The sequence below is a fragment of the Nuphar pumila genome, chromosome 12 (genome assembly GCF_984573655.1).
Source record: "Nuphar pumila chromosome 12, dmNupPumi1.hap1.1, whole genome shotgun sequence".
Taxonomy (NCBI): domain Eukaryota; kingdom Viridiplantae; phylum Streptophyta; class Magnoliopsida; order Nymphaeales; family Nymphaeaceae; genus Nuphar; species Nuphar pumila.
In genome coordinates, this window is record NC_143260.1 from 15,361,687 (window position 1) to 15,389,211 (window position 27,525).

Genomic DNA, 27,525 nt, shown 5'->3' on the forward strand with positions numbered 1-27,525 from the left:
GTCGGGTTTATACAAACTTGGGTCTGGATCCAATACCATAACCCAACAATCAGGGTTACGTTTCACCATGGTGTAAACGAAACCTGACCCATTGACACACTTAACTGCGTAGCATGGCACGGTGAACGTGAATGGAGATGTGAAAGCAACGCCTACACGTCGTACGAACCACCAAACAAAGGGTGGGTGCCGTGGGACCCGATCAAACCAGTTAGTCAGCTTTTGCGTCTCCCTCTTCTTTCTTTCTCAACCAAAACCAAGGGCAGTGCTTGTGTTCATAAGGATAATTAATTGCATTTTCAACTAATCTCTCAACAGCAGATACGGGGAGGGTCGAAGCTAGCAAAACTAATCTGTCAACAGCAGGCGATGCAAGCTCAGAACGAGTGACTGCAGTGGTGATGATGACGACAAAGAAGATATTGTGGATCGTGGATAGTAGAAACGATCACGGAAGCCCTTTCCTCCTCTTCCTGATCGCCTTTGTCTGCGTAGCGTTGCTTGCCGCCCATCCCTCTTCGGCACAAACTCCCACGCTTTTGGATCCAAATGAAAGTAAGCACCAACCACCGCAACTCCTCGCTCTCTTTGAGTTCCCCTCTTTTTCTGATGGTCCCGTTCTGCTCCCGTCGTTTGTGTTCTTTTCAAGTTAAAATTATTAATCCGCAGAAACCCTCTTTTTTGCTATCTTTACCTTTCTTTCTTGGGCGTTTTCCGTCTTGCCTTTGCATTACATAAATAACTTTTCATATTTCAAATCGCTCCAGTCTTTGATGAATTTGCGGAAGATGAAAATGTCACGAAAGCAAAAATCCTAGCTATTATTGACAGAAGAAGAATCTCCTTCTCAATATTGAAGACCTATCCTCGTCTTGATTTCCGAAAGCAAAGCTATAGGCCTTTTTTTCTTTAAATTTGCAATCTTTGATCGCTTGGAGTTGTTCTTGCTGTTGGAGTCTTCGGGGTTCAGAACCAGACTGAGCTGAGGATGATGTGCGTCTGTCCCTGGAGACTAGGGAGTTCAAGCAGAAGGGCGCAATGACTTTGATATTTTTTTTTTTTTTTAAGTCTACCTGGGGTTAGGCTGAGCCCACCAATTATTATTCAACGTACCATTGGGTTTTGAACCTGCAACTTCTCACCACAAAGAGACGTGGACTTACAGCTCCTACCAACCACGTGGAGCCCCCGATAACATTGAAATTTTTATAATAATGACAAAGACGTTAATTAATAGCACTCCTTTTGGGACCATTTTGTGTTTTGGCTGAGACCAGAAAATATGACCAATTCATAACTCAAAATATAACAAATCAATCCATCATGCTTGTAGTGCAACTTGATTCACTGAAATGGTGTTGGATTTTGTTAAATCAATTGCTGTTATAAGAAAAAAAAAACGAGAATGAATATTGAGGATGGATGCAGAGACGGATCTGCAGCAAATAGGAAAGACCTTGGGCAAGACCAATTGGAACTTCAACGCCGACCCTTGCAGTGGTGAATCGGGGTGGGTCACCCCCAATGCCCTAAAAGGATTTCAGAATGAAGTTAAATGCGTTTGCAAGGATAAGACAAGTTACTGTCACGTTACTAGCATGTAATCTCTCTCTCTCTCTCTCTCTCTCTCTCTCTCTCTCTATATATATATATATATATATATATATATATATATATATATATATATATATATATATCACATTCAATTGTAAGTACAATCTGGTTGGAATCTCACGATGCAAGTTGTATTGACTCAGTCTAACCACATGGATGTAATCAACATGGTCTAAGAATCCACCATTGGATCATATGTTTTGGACCAAACCTTGTTTTTTTTAGTAAAAAAAATCATTGCATTTACAACCATTGATTTTTGCATCGTTGGGGAAACCTATATACAGTTTGGATACTGGAAATTCAAAAAGCATGTTACCACTAAAACACCTTTTAAATAAAAGGTCAAACACCTTTTAAATTCAATAATACATTATTGGCTTTTGGAGGCATTGTCTTTTGAACTTTGAAAGAAATAAAAGGTCAAACACCTTTTAAAAAAAAATAACTTTATGAACCTATCAAATTTGCTTTTTTGGCCTAAAAAAATAATGAATTTTCAAAAATACTATTTTTAAAAGTATGTTAGTTATCTTAATAAAGTTAAAAATCATAGGTGCAAGTTGTATTGACTCAATCTAACCGCAAAGATATGTTCAGCATGGTTTGTTTGCTAAGGATCACGTCTTGGATTGCGCTTTTTTAATGTAGAAATTTGATCTTTTGAGTTACGAAATTTTGGTACATTATGAACCATTGACTTGTGAAACCTTTTAAAAACCTAATTACTTGTCATAATCACATGATTCAAAACACTACTTTTACTAAGCAAACCATGTAGATACGCATCTGTTACATTTGATTTACAAAAAGAATTAATTTTTTTTGAAGAAAATAGTGATTTCTGCTCATTAGGTTTTTACCTCATTAGTAGATAAATTCAACCTTATGAAAATGATTAAAACACCTTTAAAATAATAATATTTTAAAAATACAATGTTATTTTTTGGCATTATAAGTCTTTTGAACTTGGAGTGAATTAAAAAGTCAAACACCTTTTTCAAAAAAATAACTTTATAATGCTATTAAAGTTATACATTTCTTTTACTTTAAAAAGTGACTTTTTATTTTAAAAAATATCATTTTTTTATTGTTTGTCATTTTCATAAAGTTGAATCCATCTGATATTAAACCAAATTGGTTTAATGATAAATTAACCCACTAAGTATCTCTTTGGATCTTGATTACTTACTCAGTATAATAGCTATTGGAACGAAAAACATGTGATAATTACATTTGTGGGTGATTGCAGAGTGCTCCAGAGACAAAGCCTCTCGGGGACACTCCCAAAAGAACTAACCAAGCTGCGATTCCTTGGTCAATTGTAAAGGATTTCTCTCACTTTAATTTGATGAATACCATCTTTTGTTTCTTGGTTGTGAAGTCTGTCATATTGCAAAATTCCTTTATTTTTTATATATTTTTATTCTTTTGGTACCAGTGACGTCTCTCGTAATTACCTCAATGGAACAATCCCAAAGGAATGGGGTGCCCTCCGAGTTGTCAATGTGTAAGTCGTCATTCCTTTTCCCGCTTCAATTCATTGCTCTCCTTGATTGAAAATCTGTAAGAATACCAGCGGGGGCTCCGCTTGTCTGGTAGGAGCAGCCAGTGCAGGCCACCTTGTGTTGGGACGTTGCAGCTTCAAAACCCAATGGTATAGTTGTATAACTGGCAGGGGTCTGCCCAACCACAGCTTGTCTTTAAAAAAATATATATCTGTAAGAATACCAATTGGGGCTCCGCTTGTATGGTAGTAGCAGTTAGTGAACGTCACCTGTGTTGTGATATCACAAGTTCAAACGGGTGCATTGAATCATTTGGCATGTTCCCCTCTTTTATTCTCTGTTTCCATGATCACCATCAAGCATTTCCTTTGATCTTTCCAGGTCTCTGTCTGGGAACCGGTTATCAGGTCCTATTCCAAAGGAACTTGGAAACCTCATCACCCTTAAGAATATGTAAGTTTGAAATGCTTCCAAGTTTCTCGTGAGATTGGTTCTGCAATATACAGAAATCTCATTTGACTTTAAATCCTATGAAATTGAAACTACAGATCACTTGAAGAAAACCAGTTTTATGGAGAAATTCCACCACATATTGGGAACTTGACCAATTTGGAGAGGCTGTAAGACAACTCTACTGAATCTCATTTCATAACTTTCTTTTGCCTTTACTTTGCCCTCATCTGTAGTGGTTAAATTTGAATGCAGAGTCCTCTCTTCCAATAACTTTACGGGAGAGTTGCCACAAACTTTAGCAAGGTTGACAAACATGACAGATTTGTAAGCTACTTTCCCTCTACTATTGTTTATCAATTAATTTAGAGGAAAGATATGATCCCACTCTCGTTCCTTTTGCTTTTATGTTTTTCATCTGAATGAATAGAGATCACAAAGTTGATACAACCAAATTGCATCTAGGGTGTATTTGAATATGACAATCTGAGAATTCTCATAGTGGGCGGCCTGTTGTTTCCTTGTTTGGGTGAAGTGGGAAAGGAAAGTGGGATAACCTACTTTTCCCAAAACTAAGGCAAAGATGACCTTTTTACACTCACTTTCACCTTCTTAAGTGGTAATGAGAATTTGTAATGTTTGCAGTGCCCTGTGATTGTAAATCGCAATCACCATACTTTCTTAGGGTTAGTGGAACATCAAAAAGTAAAAGTTGTGATTGTGATTCCTGTTGTGATTGTTTTTGCGTTTGACCTTGTGATTTACTTTCTCAAGCTTCTACTTTCTCACCTGTGGCCAAAGCAAACATAAGCATGCCACCCATTAATCACGTGGGTCCATATGTTTTCTATTTTCTACGAATCTTCACCAAAGAGGATTCCTATTTACCACCTCTGATCCAAACTAGCCTTTGTGTGTTTTTTACAAAGTAAAACCCTTTAATAGGATATATTGGCTTGAAGCCTTGAAGGCATTGTTGTTACAAGTTGTAGTCTATTGTAAGTAGTGTGTAAGTATTCAGACTACACCTGAAAACAGGTCAGCTACGGTAGAGATGGGAAATAAGACGAGCCACTCGTGGCTGGGCTTGTGTTCAGCTCATAAAGATCTCTCGAACTCGTGAAATAGGCTCAACAAGTGAAACACAAACAATGAGTTCTCGGCTTGGGTTGGTTCACATAGGGTCGTTAGCTAATAATAAATATATTTTGCATATACTTCATATCATGGAGAGTAGATGGTTGATATGTTTGGGCTTGTAAGCAACAATTTTAGAGTTCAAATCCTACTGCTTACAGCTTTAAAACAATGTATTTAGTTTGGGAATGAGTCGGTTGGAGCTTAGCTCAATAGGTTTAGAATACAATTTCTATTGTTTTTATTTAGAAAATTTATTTTTTTGTTAACAAGCCAGCTCGAGCTTGGTACATTTAACTTAGGTTTGTCAAGAGCTTGATTTAGACTTCGCTCTCCATAAGAAAGAGCTGAGCTTGAACACTCTTTGTTCGGTTCATTTCATTAGTTTACCAGCCATAGATATGGGTTGTTACAAGGTTAATCCACACCCCTAAACGTGTGTAGATCAGTAGATGTGTGTATTCATGTATTTATTTATGAATATGATACGCATGAATGTATGATAACATGGGAACCCCATTGGATATAAGATCAGATATGGATTTGGTTGGCATCTTAACTAGTAAGTACAAGAACCATATCCGTATCTATATCCAATGAGAAACTGTATAAAAATTCTCATATCCTACCTACAATTAATGTAGTACTCTGATCCATATCCTTAAAAATGGATGTGGTTTGGACATGTAACTAATCCATCTCTGGCCTCCTTATTAGCCTTATCCAGACATACTACGCATGATTCATAAGCAAAACCAAGTCAACCAGGACCAGTACTGGAACTTGCTCAAGTGGACCCCAGCTGGTAAGGTTCCCAACTTGCCATGGCACCTACTGTAACTGAGATGGACACGTCCAACCTATTGTTTTGGATTGTAATAGTGGTGCAACTAATTTTTTATTAAGCAAATGTGTTCAATCAATACAAGACATTTTTTTTCCCTTTTGAAAATTATAACAGAAATTTGGTGGTATCTTTACAATTGAAACTGTGTATCAAATAAGATTCCAACTTGACAATGTCAATTACTACAAGAACGTAATTGCTGAGAAAAATAAAAGATTGGCTGAAATTTTGTTTGCATTGCAGTAGGATAAGCGACAACAGATTTTCTGGAAAACTGCCTGATTTTATTGAGAAGTGGACACAGCAAGTCAGACTGTAAGTTCTATCAGTTTCATTAGGAATGATTGGTAGAAACTCCTTCCATATGCTACACTAATTTCCATTGTTTGCATCAGAGAAATCCAAGGCACTGATCTGGTAGGGCCTATTCCGTCCAGCATCAGCAAATTAGAAAAGCTAGATCAGTTGTAAGTTTCCTTGTCAAGTTAATTTGTGTTTAGTTATTTTGTTGAATTCTGTTACAATATGCATCTTGGCATTCCATGATTTGCAGGAGGATTAGTGACATAATTGGAACAAGTTTAGAATTCCCTGATCTAAGCAGAATGAAGAATTTAAAACGATTGTGAGTTGAATGGCTACATTTTTTGTATCATGAATTTGTATTAGTCTATGCTACTCTATGGATTAAACCGATAATGATTCCATGATTTAGGATACTGAGGAACTGTATGCTATCTGGTAACATACCTGATTATATTGGTCAATTCACACGCTTGAGAATACTGTAAGTTAATTTCTATGTAAAGGAAGCAGAGTCAACTCAAAATACTAGGGGGAGCATCCCCTGATAACAACTGGTGAAGTGCAGAGACCTAAGCTTTAACTGGTTCTGCTTTTGTTTCTTGCAGAGACCTAAGCTTTAATAACTTGACTGGTGAAGTGCCAAACTCTTTAAATAACATCAATCGGTTGCAGTTCATGTAAGTGTATTTGTCTTATGTGATAGCATTTTATCTATGTAACACAGACTCTTATAACAGGGCACTTTCACTGTGTCGCACCTGCACCATGCAGTGCAGGTGCGACACCTGGACACGGCTTCCTTTGTGTCAGGTGAAGTCAACCACATTGAGGTCCATTTCTGTCCAAAAGTAGATTCAGTTAACCCTAACCAAGTCCAGTTTTATCTATATTATATATAAATGCATACACGTGTTAACTTAAAAACTGTTTATATATATATATATATATATATATATATATATATATATATATATATATATATATATATATATATATATATATATATATATATATATATATATATATACCCTCTTCATGCCCCCCGCACCCAAGTTTTTTAAAGTGCTACATCCCCACATCTGCACCCGCAACTATGTACATTGCGTTTTATGGATTTATTTTTTATTTATCAAACTAATAGTTGACATGTTAACATGTTCATAATGGTTTCAAGAAAATACTTTTGTTTTGTAGGTATCTAACAAACAACAGCCTAACCGGCACTATACCTGATTGGATATTGGGGACTAGTATGGAAGTGTATGTTTCTCCTTGAAAAATATTCATTATTCTTTAAGTGCTAAAATCACTATCTATGTTGATCATGATGTCCATTTTCTTCTAGTACTTGTAATTTTTAACTTTGTTAGGATTTTCTGGCTTGTTTGTCTCTATGTTAACTGTTCGTTAACTTATGCATGAGCCCACTTCGTATAAAATTCATCAGATAAAAGAGTAGTGGATCATGAATAAACTGTTAACAAGTAATCATCATGAGTAGTGGATCATGAATAAACTGTTAACAAGTAATCATCATGAATAGGGCTACAAACATCACAAGGTGCAAGCTTGAAAGGTGTAGAACTTTTACCTCTTGTCACTATCCCCAGGACCTTTACTGTGGTTGTAACTATACAGGGACCTTTACTGGCTTGATTATGTGTTAATTATTTGGTCACTTACACATGATCTCACTTCATGTTTAAAATTCAACATATAAAGAGTAGTGGAACATGAATAAACATCAACAAGTAATTGATCTGGATGGCACTATGAACATTAGTTGTAACCTTGAAAGGTGTATAACTCTCATGATCACAAGTGAAATCAGTTCCAGAACTTCATTTTCTTGTAACTATCCTACAGAACTTTATTGTGGATGAAGCGATACAGGGATACAAGATTAATACTTTTATAAAGAACTCTAGATGCCTTTTCCAATGACCATACTGTGCAAACTTGAAATTGTTGTATAACCCTAGACCATAAACAGACAGGAATAACTTTAAATGTTTTGTTTGTGGACATTTCTCCTCATGTCCATGCTCAGAGATCCTCCTGTCCTGGTTTACACTATAAGATGCAAGAAGTGAACGGTTTTTGTTAGAGCCTATGAAAAGTGTTCACGAAAACAGGAATCGTGAGTTGTCAAATTTAAAAATATATTACAAGTGCACCTTTTTAATTGAAGGTTGTCAGATTCCAACACCAGAAAAGCCTAATCCCAAATTTACATTGTAACGATCCCACAAAAATTGCGAAAAGATATCTAAGGGACCCGAGGGCACATTACAGATTTAAGATACACAACCCAACAATCATTTTACACATAGAATAAATAAAACCATGAATTTATATTGAATTGAATTTAATAAAATAATTTTCATTTAAGATTCAACATGTTTTTCCAAAATAAAAACTCTCAACTCTATCAGAATTTGGGTTACCATATGATAACCCTCACTTTTCTCCAGCAAGTCAGTCTTTTCATCACTGAGTCTCAGTACTTAAAAAAGTTTTTTTTAAATGAGGTAAGAATCAAAGTTCTTGTATGATACTCTCTCAAAATTCAACAACAAAAAAATTAGCATAAATCAAACCAAACATAAATTTAAGAGGACTAAACAAACATCACATACTCATAACACACTTGTAATATAAGTAGTTCAATTAAAAACAATCAACCATCTCATGCTAAATTAAACATTTAGAGATGCATGATTCAATACAACATTATGAGAAACTTTTTAACTTTAATTATTATTTAAGATATTAATAACCTTTGAAGTTTCTAGATGAGAAAGTCAGTATAGCAAAGACAAGGGTATTCAGTAGAGATATGATAGTACTTTCGATAAATATAACAACCTTAAGCTAGTGTTTGGTCTATAAGAGATGTCTTGTTCAAGGATTATTACCTCTTTAGAACATTACAACACAAGGTATTAGATGCCATGTTGTATGGAGTCTATTGACACACCAACATATAAGGTGTAGTTGTAAAATGTTGGGGCCTCACAACTTATGATGTGGCATGAACTGCTAAAAGGAACTATGCTAATTTTGTTTTCAAGTATGCAAGAATCAGGTTCTAGTAAATAGCAAGACCTTTGCCATAAGGTTTTAACACTATGAAATTGGGAGGCTTATTTTGAGGATTGTGCTTAATATTTGAATTCAAGGATGTACAAAATCATAAATCCTAAGTCTTCTACTAATGAGACAGTACCTATTGTAACTTCCCAAAATTTTAACTCAAAAAATTTGGCCATTTTTTTAAGGCGCAATTTAATGCGAGGTCTCAACTATGACATTTCCTAAACCAACCTATGATCTAAAGAATTAGCTTGTGCGCAAGCGCTAGCATTTAATAGTTCCTTAAAACACGTTCGAAAGAAGACGGACAATGATAAGTCCATGTGTTTAAACCGAACCATGCTCTAAGAAGTCAACTTATGTGCAAGCGCTAGCATTTAGGGTGTGTTTGATGCACCGTTCCCAGCATGATTCAGACAAGCACGCCTCTCTCGCCCAATGCTCTCTCCCTGTGACTCACTGGACAGGAGCCTACCGAAGACAAGCAACGAGCGGCTCACACTCAAGCGGGTTGCCAGCACGACGAACGTCGACATTGTCGCCTGATCGACTGGATTTCCCTTCTCATCGACTCCGAGAACCCCTTCTGCCACTGTAGATCGTCGTCCCCTGTCGCCAAGATGTTCTTTTTGTTCATTTCGTCCAACCCTGAACAAGCGATCAAGCATACCCTTAATAGCCCCTTAGAACACGTTCGAGAGAAGACGGCAAATGATAAATCCATGAAGCATTTGCTCTACAGAACTAAGTTCTAGGGAGTCAGCTTGTGCGCAAACGCTAGCATTTAATAGCTTCATAGAACTCAATTCTAGAAACGGACTACCCAATGACGAAATATCAAACACAGCAGAATAAATTTTAATTAGCCATCAGTTATAAATTTTGGTCGGATTACAAGTAATTGAACACAATGTGAGATTGGATCCAAATCCCATAGATTTGGGTCCACCACATCCAAGTTCAAAAATTCAGTTTCAATGAACAAATCTGAATTTTAACATACCCAATCTCCTATGGTCCACAAACCGCCAAAAAGAATTAAACATCAGAAGTGTCCCAGTCCATCCATGAATGTCCCTGAGTTTCGCATGTCTGCTTCTACCTGCCTACCGCTTCGTACATGATTTTTTTTTAAATCGTATTGTGATATAACAAGCATCTCAAGAGGACTAAACACTCAAACATATCCTAAGGGTAGTATAATAGGGTAGTATAACCAGTGTTGTGAAAAGCGTTGAGGCATAGCGAGGCGCTCCACCAAAATCTGAGGCGAGGCATAAGCCTCTAGGTGTAAACGTAAAGCGTAAGCCTCAAAAAAAAATCTCTTCTTCTTCAAGAGCTCACCGTCTTTTTGGATCAGCGGAGATAGTGCAACTTAGTGTGGCATCTTAACTAATTTTTTGTTATCAATAAAACATGATAACTCACATAGTACTCTCCCTGGATTCAAAGACCATTGTTCACTAGTATTAAAGCCACACAATTCAGATTTCAATAAATCAAATGTCTACAGATGGCCAAACTCAATTTCGAAACCACAAATCATACATTCGAAACTAGGTATCCTTGTACCTCAAGCATGAAATAATAATCTCATTTACAGCCATAGATACCCAAAAATAAATTTAGGTATACGATATGTTACACGTTGAATCGTCGATAATCAGATGGCCATATGATACAGATCATTCTGTATTGATTTAACGTGCCACATTCATGCATACATTTACACTCATTAGCAAAGATTTTAACCAACATAACTCCCTATAAAAATTTACACTAATCAATAGGGATTTAACAATATAAATCTCTATAGAAATTTAATGCAAATCATCAGGGATTTTAACACATACAAACTTAACAAAAATCCCATCTTAAAGCAGATTTTATTAATATACAATTTCAGCATATAAACACATTACAACAAATTATTTTTAATCAAGAATAACTCAGCACAAAAATGTCAATATCACACCTGCATCAACATAGGTCTTTCTACAGAAAAAAAAATTATATAACAAACTGCAACAAAACACATTTTTCTGCCGAAAATTCTCAATACAAAATCTGCATCTAACAGATTTTATGCATACTAGTTCTCATTTAAAATTTTCTGCAGCACAGCTCTAACACAACGAAATGATAATCCACAAAATTCTTTACAGCATAAATGTATGAACAATAGGAAAATTCATTTAGTATTGTTCATTAACATAACAGTTCGGCAGGAATTTTTTTCATTTCAACAAGATTCTCTGCAGCAAAACACATTAACCACAGGGATTTTCAACACCAATCCCTGCAGCAATAGTACATTTTCTGCACATCGCACCTGCAGCAAAAATACTCAATATGAAACTTACATTAAAACACATTTTCTGCAAAACATTTTCAATATAAAAAATCTGTAACAAAAAAAATTAACATGATCAATCATTACTACAAAGGATTTCTAACTCAAAATTTTAAATAAACAATACCTATTATCAGCATGGATTTTTAAATTACAATCTAAACAAAAATATATATAGACCATGATTTTTCCCAATTTCAAACTCAGCAAAGTGTTATTAAAAACGCACCTCAAGGCCCAAAAAGCGTGCCTCGCCTCAAGGCAAGGGCCTTTGTGCCTTGAGGTGCAAAGGGACTGAGGTGTGCCCCTCGAGTGAAGAAGAAGAAGAAGAATTTCATTGTGTCTTTTTATACATTTGATATTTTGAGAATTTATACATCTGCTAAGAATCAAAATCGTGGAGAATTTCATTGTTAATGTTATGCATCTAAGATGCACAAACTATATTGCTAAGAATCAAAATCGTATCTTTTTATACATTTGATATTTTGTTAATGCTAATATGCATTTCGTATTTCATTGTTAATGTTATGCATTTAAGATGTACAAACTATATTGACTCAATTTAACCATATAGATGTATTCAACATGTTTCTTCTGCTAAGAATCAAAATCGTGTATTTTTTATGTAAGAACATGCCTTCACATAAGAAATTATACATTTGATATTGTTAATGCTAATATGCATTTAGGATACTTACATAGATCCAGTTGTTGCATTAATGTTATTTTTACACGTTAATCTCATGTTTTTCCAGTATTTATTTGAGATTTTTTATTTCTTGTTAGTTGTTGCTTCATCAATAAAGAATTTTTTATTTATTTATAATTTTAGATATTTTTTATAGTTTTTTTAAGTTTTAAAAAAAAATTGAGGCTTACGCTTTACGGCTCGAGACTTACACCTAGCCTCAGATTTTGGTCGAGCGCCTCGCTACGCCTCAACGCTTTTCACAACACACACACACACACACACACACACACACACACACACACATATATATATACGGCATGGTTTTTCTCAAAAAAAAAAAAAAACCAATCCAAATCCACCACTACACATTCAAGAAAAACCCAACCTACGTAACCTAAGGGAATGGAGGAAAATAACCTACCTTGAAAAATTTTGCCCAAAATCTGCTGAAAACCTTGCAGAAAAATAAGAAATCCCAAAATTTAATGCCTCCTACAATGTCCAGTACTCAAAATCTCGTCTCCTTGGTTCCAAACGTGAGGAAGGGGAAGAAGAAGTTGGAAAAGCTTCTCACGGTGGTGGTTGGCTGCCGTGCAGTTGCGTTACATTAGAAGAGAAGCACGGTATGGGAGGGAAACGAGAGATACAAGAGAGAGAGGGGCAGGAGGGCGGCACCCTCCTGCCGATAACAGAGAGAAAGAGCCAGGGAGAGAGAGAGCAGTAGCAATCATTCGGCTGCTGCTGCTCTCAGGGAAACAGAGGAGGAAGAAGACACGGGGAGGAGGGAGCATACCTCAGGGAAGGTAGCAGCAGCTCCGTGCACCAGCAAGAGGAAGAAGAGGACGAGACGGTCGACGAAGGGGTGGGCAGCGGCATCGGGTGGTCTGGCGAGAGGGGATCTCGACAGAGGGTCAGGGAACTCCGACGAGAAGCCCGGTGTTGGGTCGAGAGAGGGGAGGGGTTTCGGGTCGAGTCGAGAGAGGGGAGGGCTTCAAATAGGTCACGAGGGGCGGGGGTTAAATAGATCACGAGGGGGGCTGTAAAGATCCGGATCTGGGTTGGATCCCAAACGTTTTTGTTTTTTAAAACCCACGAGTATTACACATATTTCAAATAGGCATTCCATGCTTGTACAATTTAAAATTGACGATTTAAGCCTCCTTATGCTGGTCCCTCTTTTGCTCCAGCCTACTGCCACCTCTCTCGTGGATTCATTTATCCTCTCAAACCCTACAAGCCGTGTGTTACCATCAGCCCTTATACTAAGAAAAATGATATATTGAAATAGAACTCATGTCTCCAACTCCTTATGTTGTTCCAGGGTTGTTTTTGGAATAAACAAAAATATGCTAGTCATTTGGAGGAAAACTTCCATTACATTGCACATGGCAGCAGTTCGTCAATATTATTTATTTTTACAAACCTATGGCTACCTCAATAAATCATTTCCCTAATAACAATAACAATAAAGGTCTTCTGAAAAAGTACTGGAATTAACCAACACAAGGACTCATCCTTGCCCAAACACAACAAACCAAGACAGATGAAATAAAAACTTCCACATGACCTGGATGTCCATACCAGGCACTTCTCTATATATTGATGATATAAACTTGCCCCATTCAGCCTCACTTCTTGTCTAAGGATGCAAATTGGCTCTATTCACTATGCTTATGGTCCAGTTTATCCTGTCAATTGGAATTCTGCATAAATCCTTCATGCACACAATCACCAAAAAGCCCAAAGTTAAAACAAGAAATAGGTCTGAAATTCTGGACATCAAGTCTGTTTTGAATGTAGTAGTACTGGTTCACATAATTGTTAAGTAACGTGACATTTTAATCGCATACAATTACCACTTTTGGGCCAGATTGAACAACTGGCATGCACTATGTTTATTACAAATCAACTGAATAGTTTTGGTAAATGTTGCATTTCTTCAGTTGTGAGCTTGGGCCATTATAGTTGAGTTAGTGGTGATTCTTGTTCTTACTTTGCTCCTTATCTTATAAATGAACAAAATGTTCATTTAGGGCTTGAAGATCATGCTATTGTTTTATCTACTTATGAAATATTGTTTAACTTACACTAGGTAGCGATATCATCTATTCATGAATTTACCTTTTTTCCTAAAAATTTCATGTCACGTCTTGCTTCAAGTTCTCCCAGATTGCATTTCCCAAGTACATAGTCCTCAAATGTTGTTTATTAACATGTTCCTTTTCTAGTATTTGTCTTTGGTCTTTCTGTCACATTGATAGTCATTATTATGCAGGGATTTATCATACAATAACTTCACACTGACAAGAATGACTTCTGATTCTTGTATACAAGGAAAAGTGTAAGCACCCCACTTATTCTTTTATGATTTTCACATTCCGCTACAATCCATCTTGTTTCTCTCTGACATTTCGATTATCAATCTTCAGCAATTTAGTTAGAAGCTTCTCATTGACATCAGAAAGCCAGTAAGCTTATCGTTACATTTTGAATTTTTACAATGGGCTCTATGTGAATTTCCTTTTACTTTACAGTGCTTAAGACTGTGTTTGCTAAACATGTGCAAGTAGTTAGGGTACTATTTGTTGTGGACATTTTACATCCTACATATTGATGGAGAGATATTATACCTCCTTGCTTGAGGAAAAGTTATCCGTGTGATGCCAGAAAACCAAAATGTGAGTTTTTTTTTCCTTTTTTCAATTTTCTCTTAGAATGCAAGGCCAGAGATATTGACTTCTTTAAAAACTGGCTTTCAATCCACATAATTTGTTTGTTGATAACACATTTGGCAGACTCCTCTTTTCATATAAAATGCGGGAGTTACGAATCAGTTACTGTTGGAAACACAACATTTGATGGAGATAATGGAATAAATGGTGGTGCAAATTTTTTCATGAATTCTAAAGGAAACTGGGCATTGAGCAGCACAGGGACCATCATGGACAATAATGATGATACTGATGTGTACACTGTGGCCAACAGCTCAACACTTCATATGGCCAACACTGAACTATACACAACTGCACGTATTTCTCCACTCTCCCTCAAATACTACGGACTATGTCTCTGGAATGGTCCTTATACAGTGAAGCTCCACTTTGCCGAAATAGTAATAACTGATGATGAAAACTTTAGCAGCCTGGGAAATCGTATATTTGATGTGTATATTCAGGTAAGCTGCCAAGTTAAAGTAGAGGTCTGACTGAAAATTTGGGACTTGACACTGTATCATCTAAATGTAGGGGAAGCTAGAACTGAAGGATTTCAATATAAAAAAAGCTGCTAATGGATCTGGAAAGGCCACAGTGCAGACATTTCATGTCAATGTGACAAGTAACACACTGGAGATTCACTTCTTTTGGGCTGGAAAAGGCACTACAGGAATTCCAACAGCAGGAGTATATGGCCCTCTTGTGTCAGCTATTTCAGTTGAATCTGGCAAGTCTCTTTTAGTCAATTATATATCTGGCCGTGTCATCAAATTTCATGTTCTGTGCATATTCCTCCATCTTAGAAAGGTGATAATCAACATGGACGTATTTTAAACGGAGGCATGGAGCCCACCTCTGATGGCAGACTCCATCCCACTAGGATGAGTGAATGGTGTTAAAAATGTGTGGGTTTTCCATGGGTAGCTTTGACAAAATGTGGATTCTGAATTCATTATTTGCTCAAAAAAACATATAGCATAATGTTGTCCAGGGAAACCTGAAAAAAGGGAAAGAGGGTTAATTACTGCATATTTAGTTGTCTGTACATTTGACTTCAATGAAAAATATCTTGGTAATGGTATCACATATTGATAAAAGCCGAGGCATAAAACACCGAGGCAAAGCAGTCTCTTAGCTCAGTTCCTTGGACTTAACATTTCTCTGAACTATACAAGCTAAAGCTAACCCTAGTACCAATTAAATAACTAAGCAGCCAATGCTTCAACTTATGAAAACTACCCTCCTTGGATTGTAAGGTGTCACATCCATTCATAATCCCTGCAGCCTGGAATGAACTTGGACTTATCTATCTTGGTAAGATCTCTAGTCCATTCTCCACATTTTTAGATGTTTGTGTTGTGTGTGAGGGTGGGTGCCTGAGTGGTGGGAGAGAGAGAGAGTAGTGTTTGGATATGTTTAACTTCTTCCATATGTTCTAAATTGTTTTTCTAAATGCCATACACAAATTTTGAACTATTTGATGTGGTTGCTTTCTGGGCCTATTCTACATGTAGATTTCTGGCCTCCTGAGGAAAGTAATGGCAGGCAGACTATCATTGGCAGGAAGGCTGTCATTGGCATTGTGATAGGCGGGGTATCTCTTTTATCATTGATATTCTTGATTATCAGCCTCCTGTGGAAGAACTACTTCCTAGGCCACAAGACAGAGGAAATTGGTAAGAACACGTTATGCAATTTACATGCATTAGGACCTATAGATCTTTTACTTTGGCTTTTGATCTTTTGTGCCAATTGATATGATTGAATAGTGTTTGGATATGTTTAGCTTCTATTTGTTTGTATTAATGCTATTTTTAAGCAAAATAAGTTGTGTTTTTTGTTTAATTAGTTTGTTATAATTACAAATTCAACGTAATTGGTTCAACAAATAACCCAATAATAGAAACTAATATTGGTAGACACAACTATTTGGGTTTGTTTCCAAAACACTATGGTTCATGGGTTAAGGCAAGTCCAACTCATGGATCAAACATGGTTTACAAAGTTTTGATGAAGTCAAACACATTTAGTTCTTATATCAATTTCAGAAGGATCCAACACCACCACACATAAGTTTAATGGTATGATTTAAGCCAACATTAGATCAAACATGAAACCATCTTGCATCGTCTTGGGTCTGTAAACAATAGATGAAGAAAAGAAGAGGAAAGAGAAATAAGATGAAGAGTAGCAAGTCCAAAATCCCTTAATGGTCTTAGGTTGGACATACATTTGTACCATTTGAGCGAACATACTCCAGTCCCTAGCTCACCATTTATTGGCCAGTAAATGCTTTGTTTGTCCTCGGAGTTCTTTTGGAACAGGCCCCTTCCATATAGTGCTGAACTAAATTTTCATGCACTTATTTTGCAGTTTGTGTTATTCTTTATATTTCATTCTAGCTTTAACATTTTTTTCCAATGATGCTGGTTTTGCAGAACTTCAGCGACTCGACCTCCAAACTGGTTCGTTCACCTGGAGACAAATTAAATCTGCCACAAAGAATTTTGATGCTGCTAACAAGATTGGGAAAGGAGGTTTTGGATCGGTTTACAAGGTATAGTTTGTTACTCATGAACCAAGATGACTATGTTACATGCCTCTATACAGGAAGACCAAATCTTCTTCTAGGTTGCCGTCACTAACATGGGCCTTAAGATGTTTAAAGTCCCACTGTTTTGCATGTTCAGATAGTGGAACGAAGACTATCTGCCAAAAGCCTCAGGGCATACTTTCACATTACCACTTTGACTGAAAACAGAGTTCTTTCAACTGATGAGTTTAGTTCTTTTTTGTGACAAACATATTGTTGTTTGTCCTTGCATGAAATAAAAATTTCAAACCATAGTTACCGGAAGTGTCCCTAATGAAGGAAGCGCTCTTTCAAAGTGGGAAGCTCGACGCTTCCCCCTGAAGCATGGGGGAAACTCGCTTCCCTTGCTCATCCTTTTTGTTTCCCACTTGTTTCCCTTTCACTTCCCACCCGTTTCCCCCTTATTTCCCTCTTCTTTTTTGTGTTTTTCATGTTATTTATTTTGTTAGCTTCCCACACGTTTTCGCCTGACTTCCTTCATGTTTCCTTTTTCTCTTCTCACACAGTTCCACATTCACTTCCAAAACGAATCCTGCTTCATACTACTTTTTAACACTTGCTTCCCCGCTTTTGCTAATGAAAAAGTGTAGTCACCGTCATTTGACACTGATTTTCAGTGATGCATAACTTTGGAGGACTTGCCTAAAGTCGGTCTCATTGTAATATTGTGCTTTTCATACTTAGTCATTTTCATTTGCCTAAGACTGGGAGAAAAATTGTTTGGACCTCGTTATTAGACCGATGTTTTTGAGTCTAAGCTTGGCTCAGGTCTCATTGACAAGGTCGAGACGAGCCAATCGAAGCGTAAAAATTTTGGTTATTTTGGAATTTGATATTAGTGTAATATGTCGTTGGATTCGTCTTGAAATGCCGAGTGCAACGGTATGTTACTTTGCTGAATTCGATTCCGGTTGGCCCAAAAAACACATTTTTCTAAAAAAAGAGCAGTTTGTTAAACTGGATCCAAATTTGGATCGGATCCAATGGGTTTGAACCAAATTAATATGAATCTGAACTCTATCTAAGACCCACATTAATCCGGATTTAGTCCAATCCAAAATCTATTTGGATTTTTTGAATTGGATTTGGATCTGAATCCAGATCCAAATCCATGCCCAACATTTCTACATCTTTAAATTCAGTTAAGAGCTTTATATGAGGTTAAAAAGTCTTCTTAATTAATTTGGCTAATTTTGGAATATTTTAAATAATTAATAATCATTTAACATCTAATAATTAACTAATTAATTTTTATCAATTCTGAATTGTAGTTTAGAGCTGATTAGGGCTTCCAAAAAAGGGTCCTCATGCTTACATAAGAAGGGTTTGAGTGGTTTTAAGAAAGGATGTTCAAAGGAGAATGGAAACTTTCAAAAAAAGTAAAGTTTGAAAAAAAGGAGTTTTGACAATCTTGGAAAGAGGAGAGGTCCCAAGGGGGAAACCCACCCCCTCCAGCCCATCTAAAGAGGGCTGGAGAAGGGGGGGGGGGGGGGGTGCGTCATCCCCTTTTTAGCATCCTCTATAAAAAAAAAAGTGAGAAAGGAGAGAAAGAGAGAGGAAAAGAGAGCGAAAGAGAATAAGAAAGAAAGGAAGAGGGAAAAGGAGAGAAGAAGAGGAAGAAGAGTGGGAGAAGGCACTTTCTCCAAGAACCACTCACTTTTTTCACCTCAGCCCCATTTTTTTCAATTTTTACAAAGGTATGGGTTCTCTCTCTTGAAATCAAATGAGAAATGGAATGTAGATTGAATTCCATGTAGCACCTCCATGGAGGTCTATGAAAAAAGGAATAAAATCAGGTATATATTTCTCTTTTGTGCTAAACAAAATACATTTCATGGTAAAAAACAGTTATTGTATGCTTACACCATGATATTCACGTCCTTCTGTGGAGGATCCTTGCTATGGATAGTAGGGATGCATATAAACTCGAGTTAAATGACCTTTTATGCATGTAGATAGAGAAAAATTTATGTGCACATTGTTGTTGTTTTGAAACACACATTCTGTTCTGGCCTATGTTCAAATCACACGTAGATGCATAAGAGCCTTATGTATGCATAGATATGATTTACCATAAGTGTATTTACCCGTATAAATCTGGTCTTGTACAACACACCTGGAACAGACCATGTACGAGATACATGGGTCTGTTTGGAACATATATATATATATATATATATATATATATATATATATATATATATATATATATGTGTGTGTGTGTGTGTGTGTGTGTGTGTGTGTGCTTATACATATATCATAATCCGTTAGTATGAATTGGACCCATTCATTACCAGTTTTGGTGATGTCTCACAGTCCGGTGAGTGGAAAGAATATACACATATTTACACCCTATTGTCATGAGAAGTTTATCAATGAAAAATTCAGAGTTAGTATGTTTAATCTGGCATCGTCTACCGATTCTTCATGTGATCGTGAAACCCATTTCTGTAAGATGTATGCAGATGGACTGGTGTGAATTCTGTTTAAGTAAATATACGTGACTGATCCTATTACATGTAGAAAATCAGGTAAACCTTTAAAAAAAAATGCTATACTAACAGGATTTCGCGTGTTGGTAGGAGCTGTCAGTGAACTGCTCCTTGTGGTGGGACATTGCAGGTTCAGAACCCAGTGGTAACACTGAATAATAACTAGTGGGGGTCTGGGCAAAACCCAGCTTGCTTTTCAGAAAAAAAGGGGGGCTCTATAAAGAATGTCAAGCTGGGGCTGGCTGGCTCGGCTGACTGCCAGGCCTCGGCAGACACTTCCACAGGCCCTGGCAAGGCATGTGCATTATTCTACAGACTGGATGGCAGCCAGCCGAGCTCTACTCGGCTGACTGCCAGGCCTTGGCAGTCATGTGTGTAGGCCCTGCTGGGGTTGCGTGCTGACTGTCAGGCCAGACCGTGCCCTGACAGTCCCGTAAGGGAGCCGGCTGGGACTGGGCCAATGGCTCCAGCCGAGTGGGGCTCGGTTGGGGTTGTACTAAGTTCCTTAAAAAAAAGAATATATATATATATATATATATATATATATATATATATATACTCAGGGATTTGAAAACTATTTGCATGTATATACTTGAGATCGGAGGTTACATAGAGATTCATACCTATGCTATGGGATTTTTAATGTACCATGTTGCATATTACAAGTCTTGTTCAAGTGCATACATGACGTGAACCTGTTCAGTTATGTAAATAAAATTTCAGATTTGATATGTGTGTCATACTCAGCCCCATGCATGTAAAAGAACGTTGTGTTTCACTTCCCTGTACTTGTTACGTTATGCTATGTCAATAGAATATTGCAAGGCTGCATCCTATGTGTTTGCATTCGCTAAATTGAGGTATTTGGCACGTGCACCATTACTTGAATGTTCACATGTTTGATTAAAGTGGGCATTGCACGAAAGCATGCATGTGGCATGAACATGTGAATTAGGGTATGCATCTGACATGAATATGCGAATTGAATGAAAGCATGCAACTATTATGAAGATGTGAATTCTTGCTCATGCATATGTATATCATTGTTTCATGCATACCTCTAACATTTGCATACATCGAGAAATATTCAAAAGTAATGCATAGTGGCATGTTATCTGTGATTTTCGGATATGAATGCATCGATGATCAGATGGATCATCCTGGGCGGTGTGAGCCTCAAGCATATGATGCTCTGTGTTTTAGTGGTTCTATGCTTTACAATAATCAAACGTGATATTGTTGTTCTATTACATTGTTCTATGTTGCCATGGACTGCGGTTCCGTGAAGAGCTTCGCATGTTGAATTGCGAGCTTATGTTATTAATCCTGCATGTGTGAGTGGCAAGTTAAAAAGAAAAAAATTAATATCAAAATAAAAGAAATTAAAGAACAATGTAATTTACGTTTCTTTGATGTCCCTTCTACAGTGTGGAAAATCTTGAATTATAATTTTGGGGAAACTGTGAGGATACTAAAACTCTGTATGCGTTGTTGTGCCCCTGAACTCAATATTGAGGTTTTTCTCCCGGCCAGAATTTTAATAAGAGTCTGCCACTTTGCCTAGGGGTGGTGTGTAGACACAACTATTGTTTTGATATACCAAGAAAGTGGCATTATGGTTATTGATTTTCATAGTGTCTCGACATTGGATGTTGATTTTCAATGTTCCGATGGATGATGTTGATTTATGATATCGATCGAGGGCTAAGTTGGGAACTCAGTAATAAAATACAACTTGTGTGCTAAGCTACCTTAGGAATCCTACTTGACCTCAGAAATTCTTACCCGTTTAAACTATCCGCGGGCAACAGTAACTAAAAAGAGGAACCTAAATTGTGTGCATTTAATATGATCATGCATATGAAAGGAAAATTATAATTGAAGATAATAAATTACACATGCATATGCATCTAAATCATGAAACTTCCTGCTATGCATTAAATCATGCATTTTTATTTGCTGATGAGATATGGATAAATAAAACATGTATGATTTCCTTTGCTTAATAACCTGTTCTTAATGCTTAGTTAATGTTTCTTGTTAATGCAAAAATGTTCTCTTTTGTTTAGCCTTTGTTCCATGTTACCTATATGATTTCTGAAAATTGTGAGATTGTCATAAATATACTTCCTCTAATTATTGCATGGATCTCATTTGCATTCTTTATTCTTATTTATTTCATTAGAGGAATTCATACACAGATTTCTTCGGGTGTCTGACACCTTTACTTTTGTGGTTTTGCAGCCTCTGATGATCAATGAGGCGGTGTACTCACAAGTGGAGTCATGAGGGCATCACTTGGCTACTTGACAGATTCTTGGGACAGCGTGGCTCCATCTTTTCGTCATTTCCATTTTTCGCATTTGTGCTTATGTCTTAAACTTCTGATCTTGTCTTTAGACTTTATGCAATTCAATGAATAAATTTAATGCTTGATTTGATATGAAAAGTTGAGTATAAGATCCCTTGTGGTGGTGTTGGTGCAACGGTAAGGCCCCGGGTTACTGGGAATGTTTCCACACTTGTTTTAAAAAACAAAAAAAATCCGCATTTTTGGGGGGTATGAGTTGGGGTCGTTACACTCATCACCTTAATCATCAACTTGGGCTTTGATTATTTTTGGGTCAGGTTGCTGAAGTTTGTGTCTGTCAACTATAAAATGATAATTTGTATTGAAAACTTCCCATGTATCAATTCAGGGTCATCTATCAGATGGAAACATTATCGCAGTTAAGCAGCTTTCTTCCAACTCAAATCAAGGAAGTCATGAATTTATCACAGAGATCAGCATGATTTTTGCCTTGCAACACCCAAACCTTGTAAGGCTCTATGGTTGTTGTACTGAAGGCAAACAATTATTACTTATATATGAATACATGGAAAACAATTCTCTTGTCTGTGCTCTATTTGGTAAGCTTGATGATGACCATTTTTAAATGCTCCTATTCTTTTTGTTCTGCAAATCCATGTTTGTCATTAATGTTATTCTGTCAATAACCATATATCGTTGAATTTTATATGTCCAAAAGAAAAACGACTGAAACTGAGCTGGCCTAGTCGCTGTAAGATTTGCATTGGAATAGCCAGGGGTCTAGCTTATCTTCGTGAAGGATCTACTTTAAAGATTGTTCATAGAGATATAAAATCTACAAATGTTCTTCTCGACAAGGATCTTAATGCTAAAATATGTGACTTTGGACTTGCCAAGCTTGATGAAAATGAGAATTCCCGCATCAACACTCGTATAGTTGGAACTTTGTAAGTTCTACTCTATTTTATGATACTCTTTTGCTCCACTTCACACAGAAGTCTAAACAGAATCAGTGGCCCTTAGATGTCCATCATAGTTCACCACCTCACATTGCCTCTATAAAAGGCTGTACCAAATTTGGTCTTGTATTTCAAGGTGCTGGAGGTGGGTGGATCAGAGACAGTCCTAACCTTCTGCCTTTTTGCATGAGGTGGCCACTCTCAAGACTTGAACCCCATCTCTGCACTGACAGCTCGAGTACTTTACCATTGCACTCAGCAATGGCTCTCTAAGTGTTTAATGGTCTTCCCTTTCTTTAAATTTATCCAACATTAATTAGAGTCCTCTAACAATCTTCTACTATTAGATCTTTATACCTCTATTTCCTGAACTAAATCTAGTTTTTTTGTATACATAGATCTTTAACTAATTATGCCTTGTTCTTTGTAATGAAAACTCAAATACAAGAGTACACAATGTAGGACAAAGGCACAATGCCACAAAGGCAATACACAAGCTTCTAATGGGCAAATACAAGGCCACACGGGCACACTTGACAATAGCGCATAAAAATACATAAGAGAGCACTCAAAATATAAAAAATAATATATACAACAAATGAGAGCCAAGCGGGCTAGTCTAGTTAGCTGTTGGGCTAGTCCAATGACTAGTTTGACTAGCCCAACAGCTAGATAAAAAAAGAAAGGAAAAGATAAAAATACAAAACTGCCTCTAACGGGCTGGGCCTATTAAACACTGTAAGATGATAAAAATGCCCCTTGAGAGCATGACCTATTACATGAATATTAAAATAAAAAATGCATATATATTAATATTAATACATAATCACATCATGTACATATATTAAAATTAATATATACATATTAGTCATGCAACTTAATACTCTCCCTCAAACTTACGCACGATAACTGAAATTTTGCTAAGGAGAAAAATGAATCAAGATGAAGGTAGGGCCTTAGTAAAGAAATCTGTCAGTTGACACTCAAAAGTCACATAGGGCAACTCAATTGTTCCTCTCAAGTACTTGTCCCTTACATAATGACAGTCCATCTCTATAAGCTTTGTTCATTCATGGAATGTGTGGTTGCTTGCAATGTAGATTACACTTTTATTGTCGCAGCACATCTTCGAAAGGCTAGAGATGACAACTCCCGTATCTTTGAGAAAACATCCTAACTATATAATTTTCATAGTTGTGTTAAAGTATATATATATATATATATATATATATATATATGTGTGTGTGTGTGTGTGTGTGTGTGTGTGTGTGTGTAATAGGTAATACCCTATATTGGTATTTTTGTAATTTTGCATATGTAATAGGTCATGCCCATTAGAGGCAGAATTAATGTTTTTATTCTTTTTATTTTTGACTTTTATTTCCTTGATAAGGGCAATATGGTTCTAATCATTGGGGCCTCCCCAACGACAATAATGGGCCCTATTTGCCCTCTCTTTTGTGTTTAATAGGGACTATTTGTCCCCTTATATTTTATACATTTTTTTCTAATGCATATTTGATTAATAACATTTATTTTTTAAGTGTGTGCTCTTGTTCCTCTTGTGAGTGCCTCTTTGTGGGTTGTTATGTGTGCTTGCCCTTAGTAGGCATCGTGTTTTTGAATCCTTGAGAATTCATTACATAGTATCGGAGCCATTGACTCTTGGGACTGCTATTGGGATTGTGGTGCTCGTTGTTCAGTTATGGAAGTCTTCAAATATCACCAACAAAGTCCACCAAGTTGATACAATATTGTGACTGTAATAACTTCTGTTGGGTTCTAATAACCCAGTTCTTGCAGTAAAAAATTTAAAAAATATATTTTTTGTTAATTTTCTAGGAAAACAAAGGCCTTGGAGGCAAAAACCCATTCCATTTTGTGCAAAAACTACACTAAAACATGGATTTTTCAAAGATTCAAGTGACCTTTTGGGATTTTTTAGATTCAAGATTACTTGAAAATACAGTTTTAAAAATCCCCAAAAATTTAGGCTAGATTTAATTAAATGTATTTTAGAAGCTCATTTTTATTAAACCTTTATGAGATGGTAAGTCAAGCCATTCACAAAGTAATGACAGCTCAATAGACTATCTACGAATGGAGATGAGATTTAAAAGAAAACAACAGAAAAAGATCAGAAAAGCATTTACACAATGACCTAAATGAAAACCCGACTGGGCCCTTTGGGAATACCTTCTCTCACAATGTTCCCTCATTCATAGCTTGACCTGTCCTCCAAAAGATCTTTTACTGTTTCCCATAAACAACATTGTCAAATTGCGTAAAACCTGCCATAGAAATTAATTGGCCATTATATGTCATAAACAAAGGTCAGTAAGAAGATCTATTGTATAGATATTATTTGATCATTGATTTGTTGCAACTTGAAAGTGATGCAACTTGTGAACTGGGAAGCAACGCTTGATTCATTTCCCACATTGACTCATCAGAGGCAACTCCAAAGTGGACTTGATTTATAAGGTAATGTGCTGGACTAAGTGGCTGCATTCATATAATGAAACCAAGTTCATTCTAGTTGCCTATATTCTATATGCAAGTTGTGAGATACTATTGTTATCAGCTCCCATAATTAACTCATGGTAAAATGGATGAGCCAGGCATTGTATGCTTAAGCCGGACATTTCTGTGCTACTCTTGGTTTTGGCATATGAATTGCTTTTAACCAAATATAAATCACATGAAACTGTTGTGGATATCAGCTCCCATAATTAACTCATGGTAAACTCGTTGAACCAGGCCTTGTTTGCATGCTTTTCTAGTGACACTCAAGCAGGACATCTTTATGATACTCTTGGTTTTGACATATGAGATGCTTTTCACCAAATACAAATCTCATACAACTGCAGTGGATACATGGCACCTGAGTATGCCACACGTGGTCACTTGAGTTACAAGGCAGACGTTTACAGCTTTGGAGTCGTCGCTCTTGAAATCGTTAGTGGGAAGAGTAACGCATGCTACAACCTTCTGGAAGGAGATTGTGTTCTAGATTGGGTAAATCTATGCCCATTGAATTTCAAAATTCATATTATTTCACACTGCTAATCTTTTTTTTTTCATAGGCATGTATTCTTCAGGATAAAGGAGATCTGCTGGAGCTTGTAGACCCAGATCTGGATTCAAACTATTCAAAAGAAGAAGCCTTGGTCATGCTTAATGTGGCTCTCCTATTCACCAAGGCATCCCCTTCACTTCGGCTGACAATGTCGACAGTGGTGAGCATGCTCGAAGGCCGAACAGATGTCCATTCCCCACTTCCAACTCCAGCACCATCAAGTGTCAACTTGAGTAACAGAATGCATAGAGTACCTTCTTGGCAAAGCAGCAAGCAGTCAGAGCCACAGATATTCAACAGAAGTGCCATGGACAGGGTCTTTTTCAGGCCCTGTACAGGTCATAGACAGTGGATATTTGGCAGAAAGTTCCCAGGAAATCCAATTATTAGAATAAAGAAAGTGTTGTGTCCCATCGTGGGTACTGACTCCCTTACTTGCACAGCTGACTGTTTCCAACTAGATAGTGTGTATGATCGACTATACAAATTATATATCCTTCTATCAGATCCAAAAAAATATAAATTGTATGCATGATCAATTTGGGAAGCTTGATTTGCACCATAGGAACTTTGAGCTGCATAATTCCTTACTAAGATTACAGGGCAACGTCAGGCACAAAGGTCCCTACAATTGGCTCGTCTTAGCTATCAAACATGCATGCACAAGGAACAGTGCTTCTTGCACATGAAGGAAAAAACAACACTGCAAGGTTTTGCATACTTTGGCAGGTCACAAGAATAACGAAGGAGAATGATTTAAGTTTGAACCATCTTGGACCAGATTCAGATTAGATCTAGGTATAAGACCAATGCAGACTAACAGGTGCATAAACAAGTGGGATAACAAGAATCCTGTTGAGAATGATGCTCTATCATCTTCTTCTTTTGAGGGGCCTGTTGACAAGACTTTCTTGGGCCCACTTGTTGACAATGACCTTATCTTCCCAATGGGTCTTAGTCAATTGCAGAAGAATGACAAGCAAGATGCTCTCAGAAATGATCATGTGGACTTGCCACCAGTTAAGAAAACTGGTCCATGATCTTTTACCTCATTTGCATATCTTTCTCTCTGATTAAATAGGATTCCCCTGAGTCTGCTGAGCAGATATCTTCTGTTGTTTCTAGTTTGCTGCCTCCTATCAAGCTAATGCCTGCAAGTTCAAAGAAGCAATGTAGACCAGGGAGGAAGTAAAGTGTTAAATGTCGACTGTAAGTAGCTTGCTTGATAGTCAACCCAAGCATCACTTTATCAATGTATCCAAGCCAATATGGCAAATATCAATATTGTTTTCTTCCATCTACTGTACCGGACAGTTATAAATTTTTTCAATTAGTACCAATTATCAAAATTTTCCACTTTCGTTAATACAAA

General features: G+C 36.8%; 1 protein-coding gene across 3 annotated transcripts; it reads left to right on the top strand.

Moving 5' to 3' along the window:
- On the top strand, positions 1–27,525 carry LOC149820101 (putative LRR receptor-like serine/threonine-protein kinase At1g07650). 3 transcript variants are annotated; one of them, XM_089982094.1, is made up of 24 exons: positions 3–555; positions 1,429–1,600; positions 2,867–2,938; positions 3,056–3,124; positions 3,504–3,575; positions 3,671–3,742; positions 3,828–3,899; positions 5,800–5,871; positions 5,952–6,023; positions 6,110–6,181; positions 6,272–6,343; positions 6,468–6,539; positions 7,057–7,122; positions 14,281–14,346; positions 14,435–14,473; positions 14,625–14,683; positions 14,801–15,180; positions 15,251–15,446; positions 16,234–16,395; positions 17,158–17,276; positions 22,504–22,714; positions 22,834–23,062; positions 25,945–26,092; positions 26,161–27,525. In XM_089982094.1, exons 1-24 carry the CDS (start codon positions 402–404, stop codon positions 26,686–26,688), a joined length of 3,246 nt encoding a protein of 1,081 aa, XP_089838220.1. In that variant the 5' UTR covers positions 3–401; the 3' UTR covers positions 26,689–27,525. The 3 variants fall into 3 exon arrangements, with proteins under 3 accessions (XP_089838219.1, XP_089838218.1, XP_089838220.1); XM_089982092.1 differs by lacking the exons at positions 22,504–22,714; positions 22,834–23,062; positions 25,945–26,092; positions 26,161–27,525 and adding an exon at positions 22,049–22,253 and having other exon boundaries at positions 2–555; XM_089982093.1 differs by lacking the exons at positions 16,234–16,395; positions 22,504–22,714; positions 22,834–23,062; positions 25,945–26,092; positions 26,161–27,525 and adding an exon at positions 22,049–22,253 and having other exon boundaries at positions 1–555.

Excerpts from the sequence above, each read along its gene's own strand:
- LOC149820101 (XM_089982094.1), top strand. The coding sequence starts at position 402 with ATGATGACGACAAAGAAGATATTGTGGATCGTGGATAGTAGAAACGAT. Across the intron at positions 3,743-3,827 it reads TTGACCAATTTGGAGAGGCT|AGTCCTCTCTTCCAATAACT; the intron begins GTAAGACAACTC and ends ATTTGAATGCAG. Across the intron at positions 6,024-6,109 it reads TTAGAAAAGCTAGATCAGTT|GAGGATTAGTGACATAATTG; the intron begins GTAAGTTTCCTT and ends CATGATTTGCAG.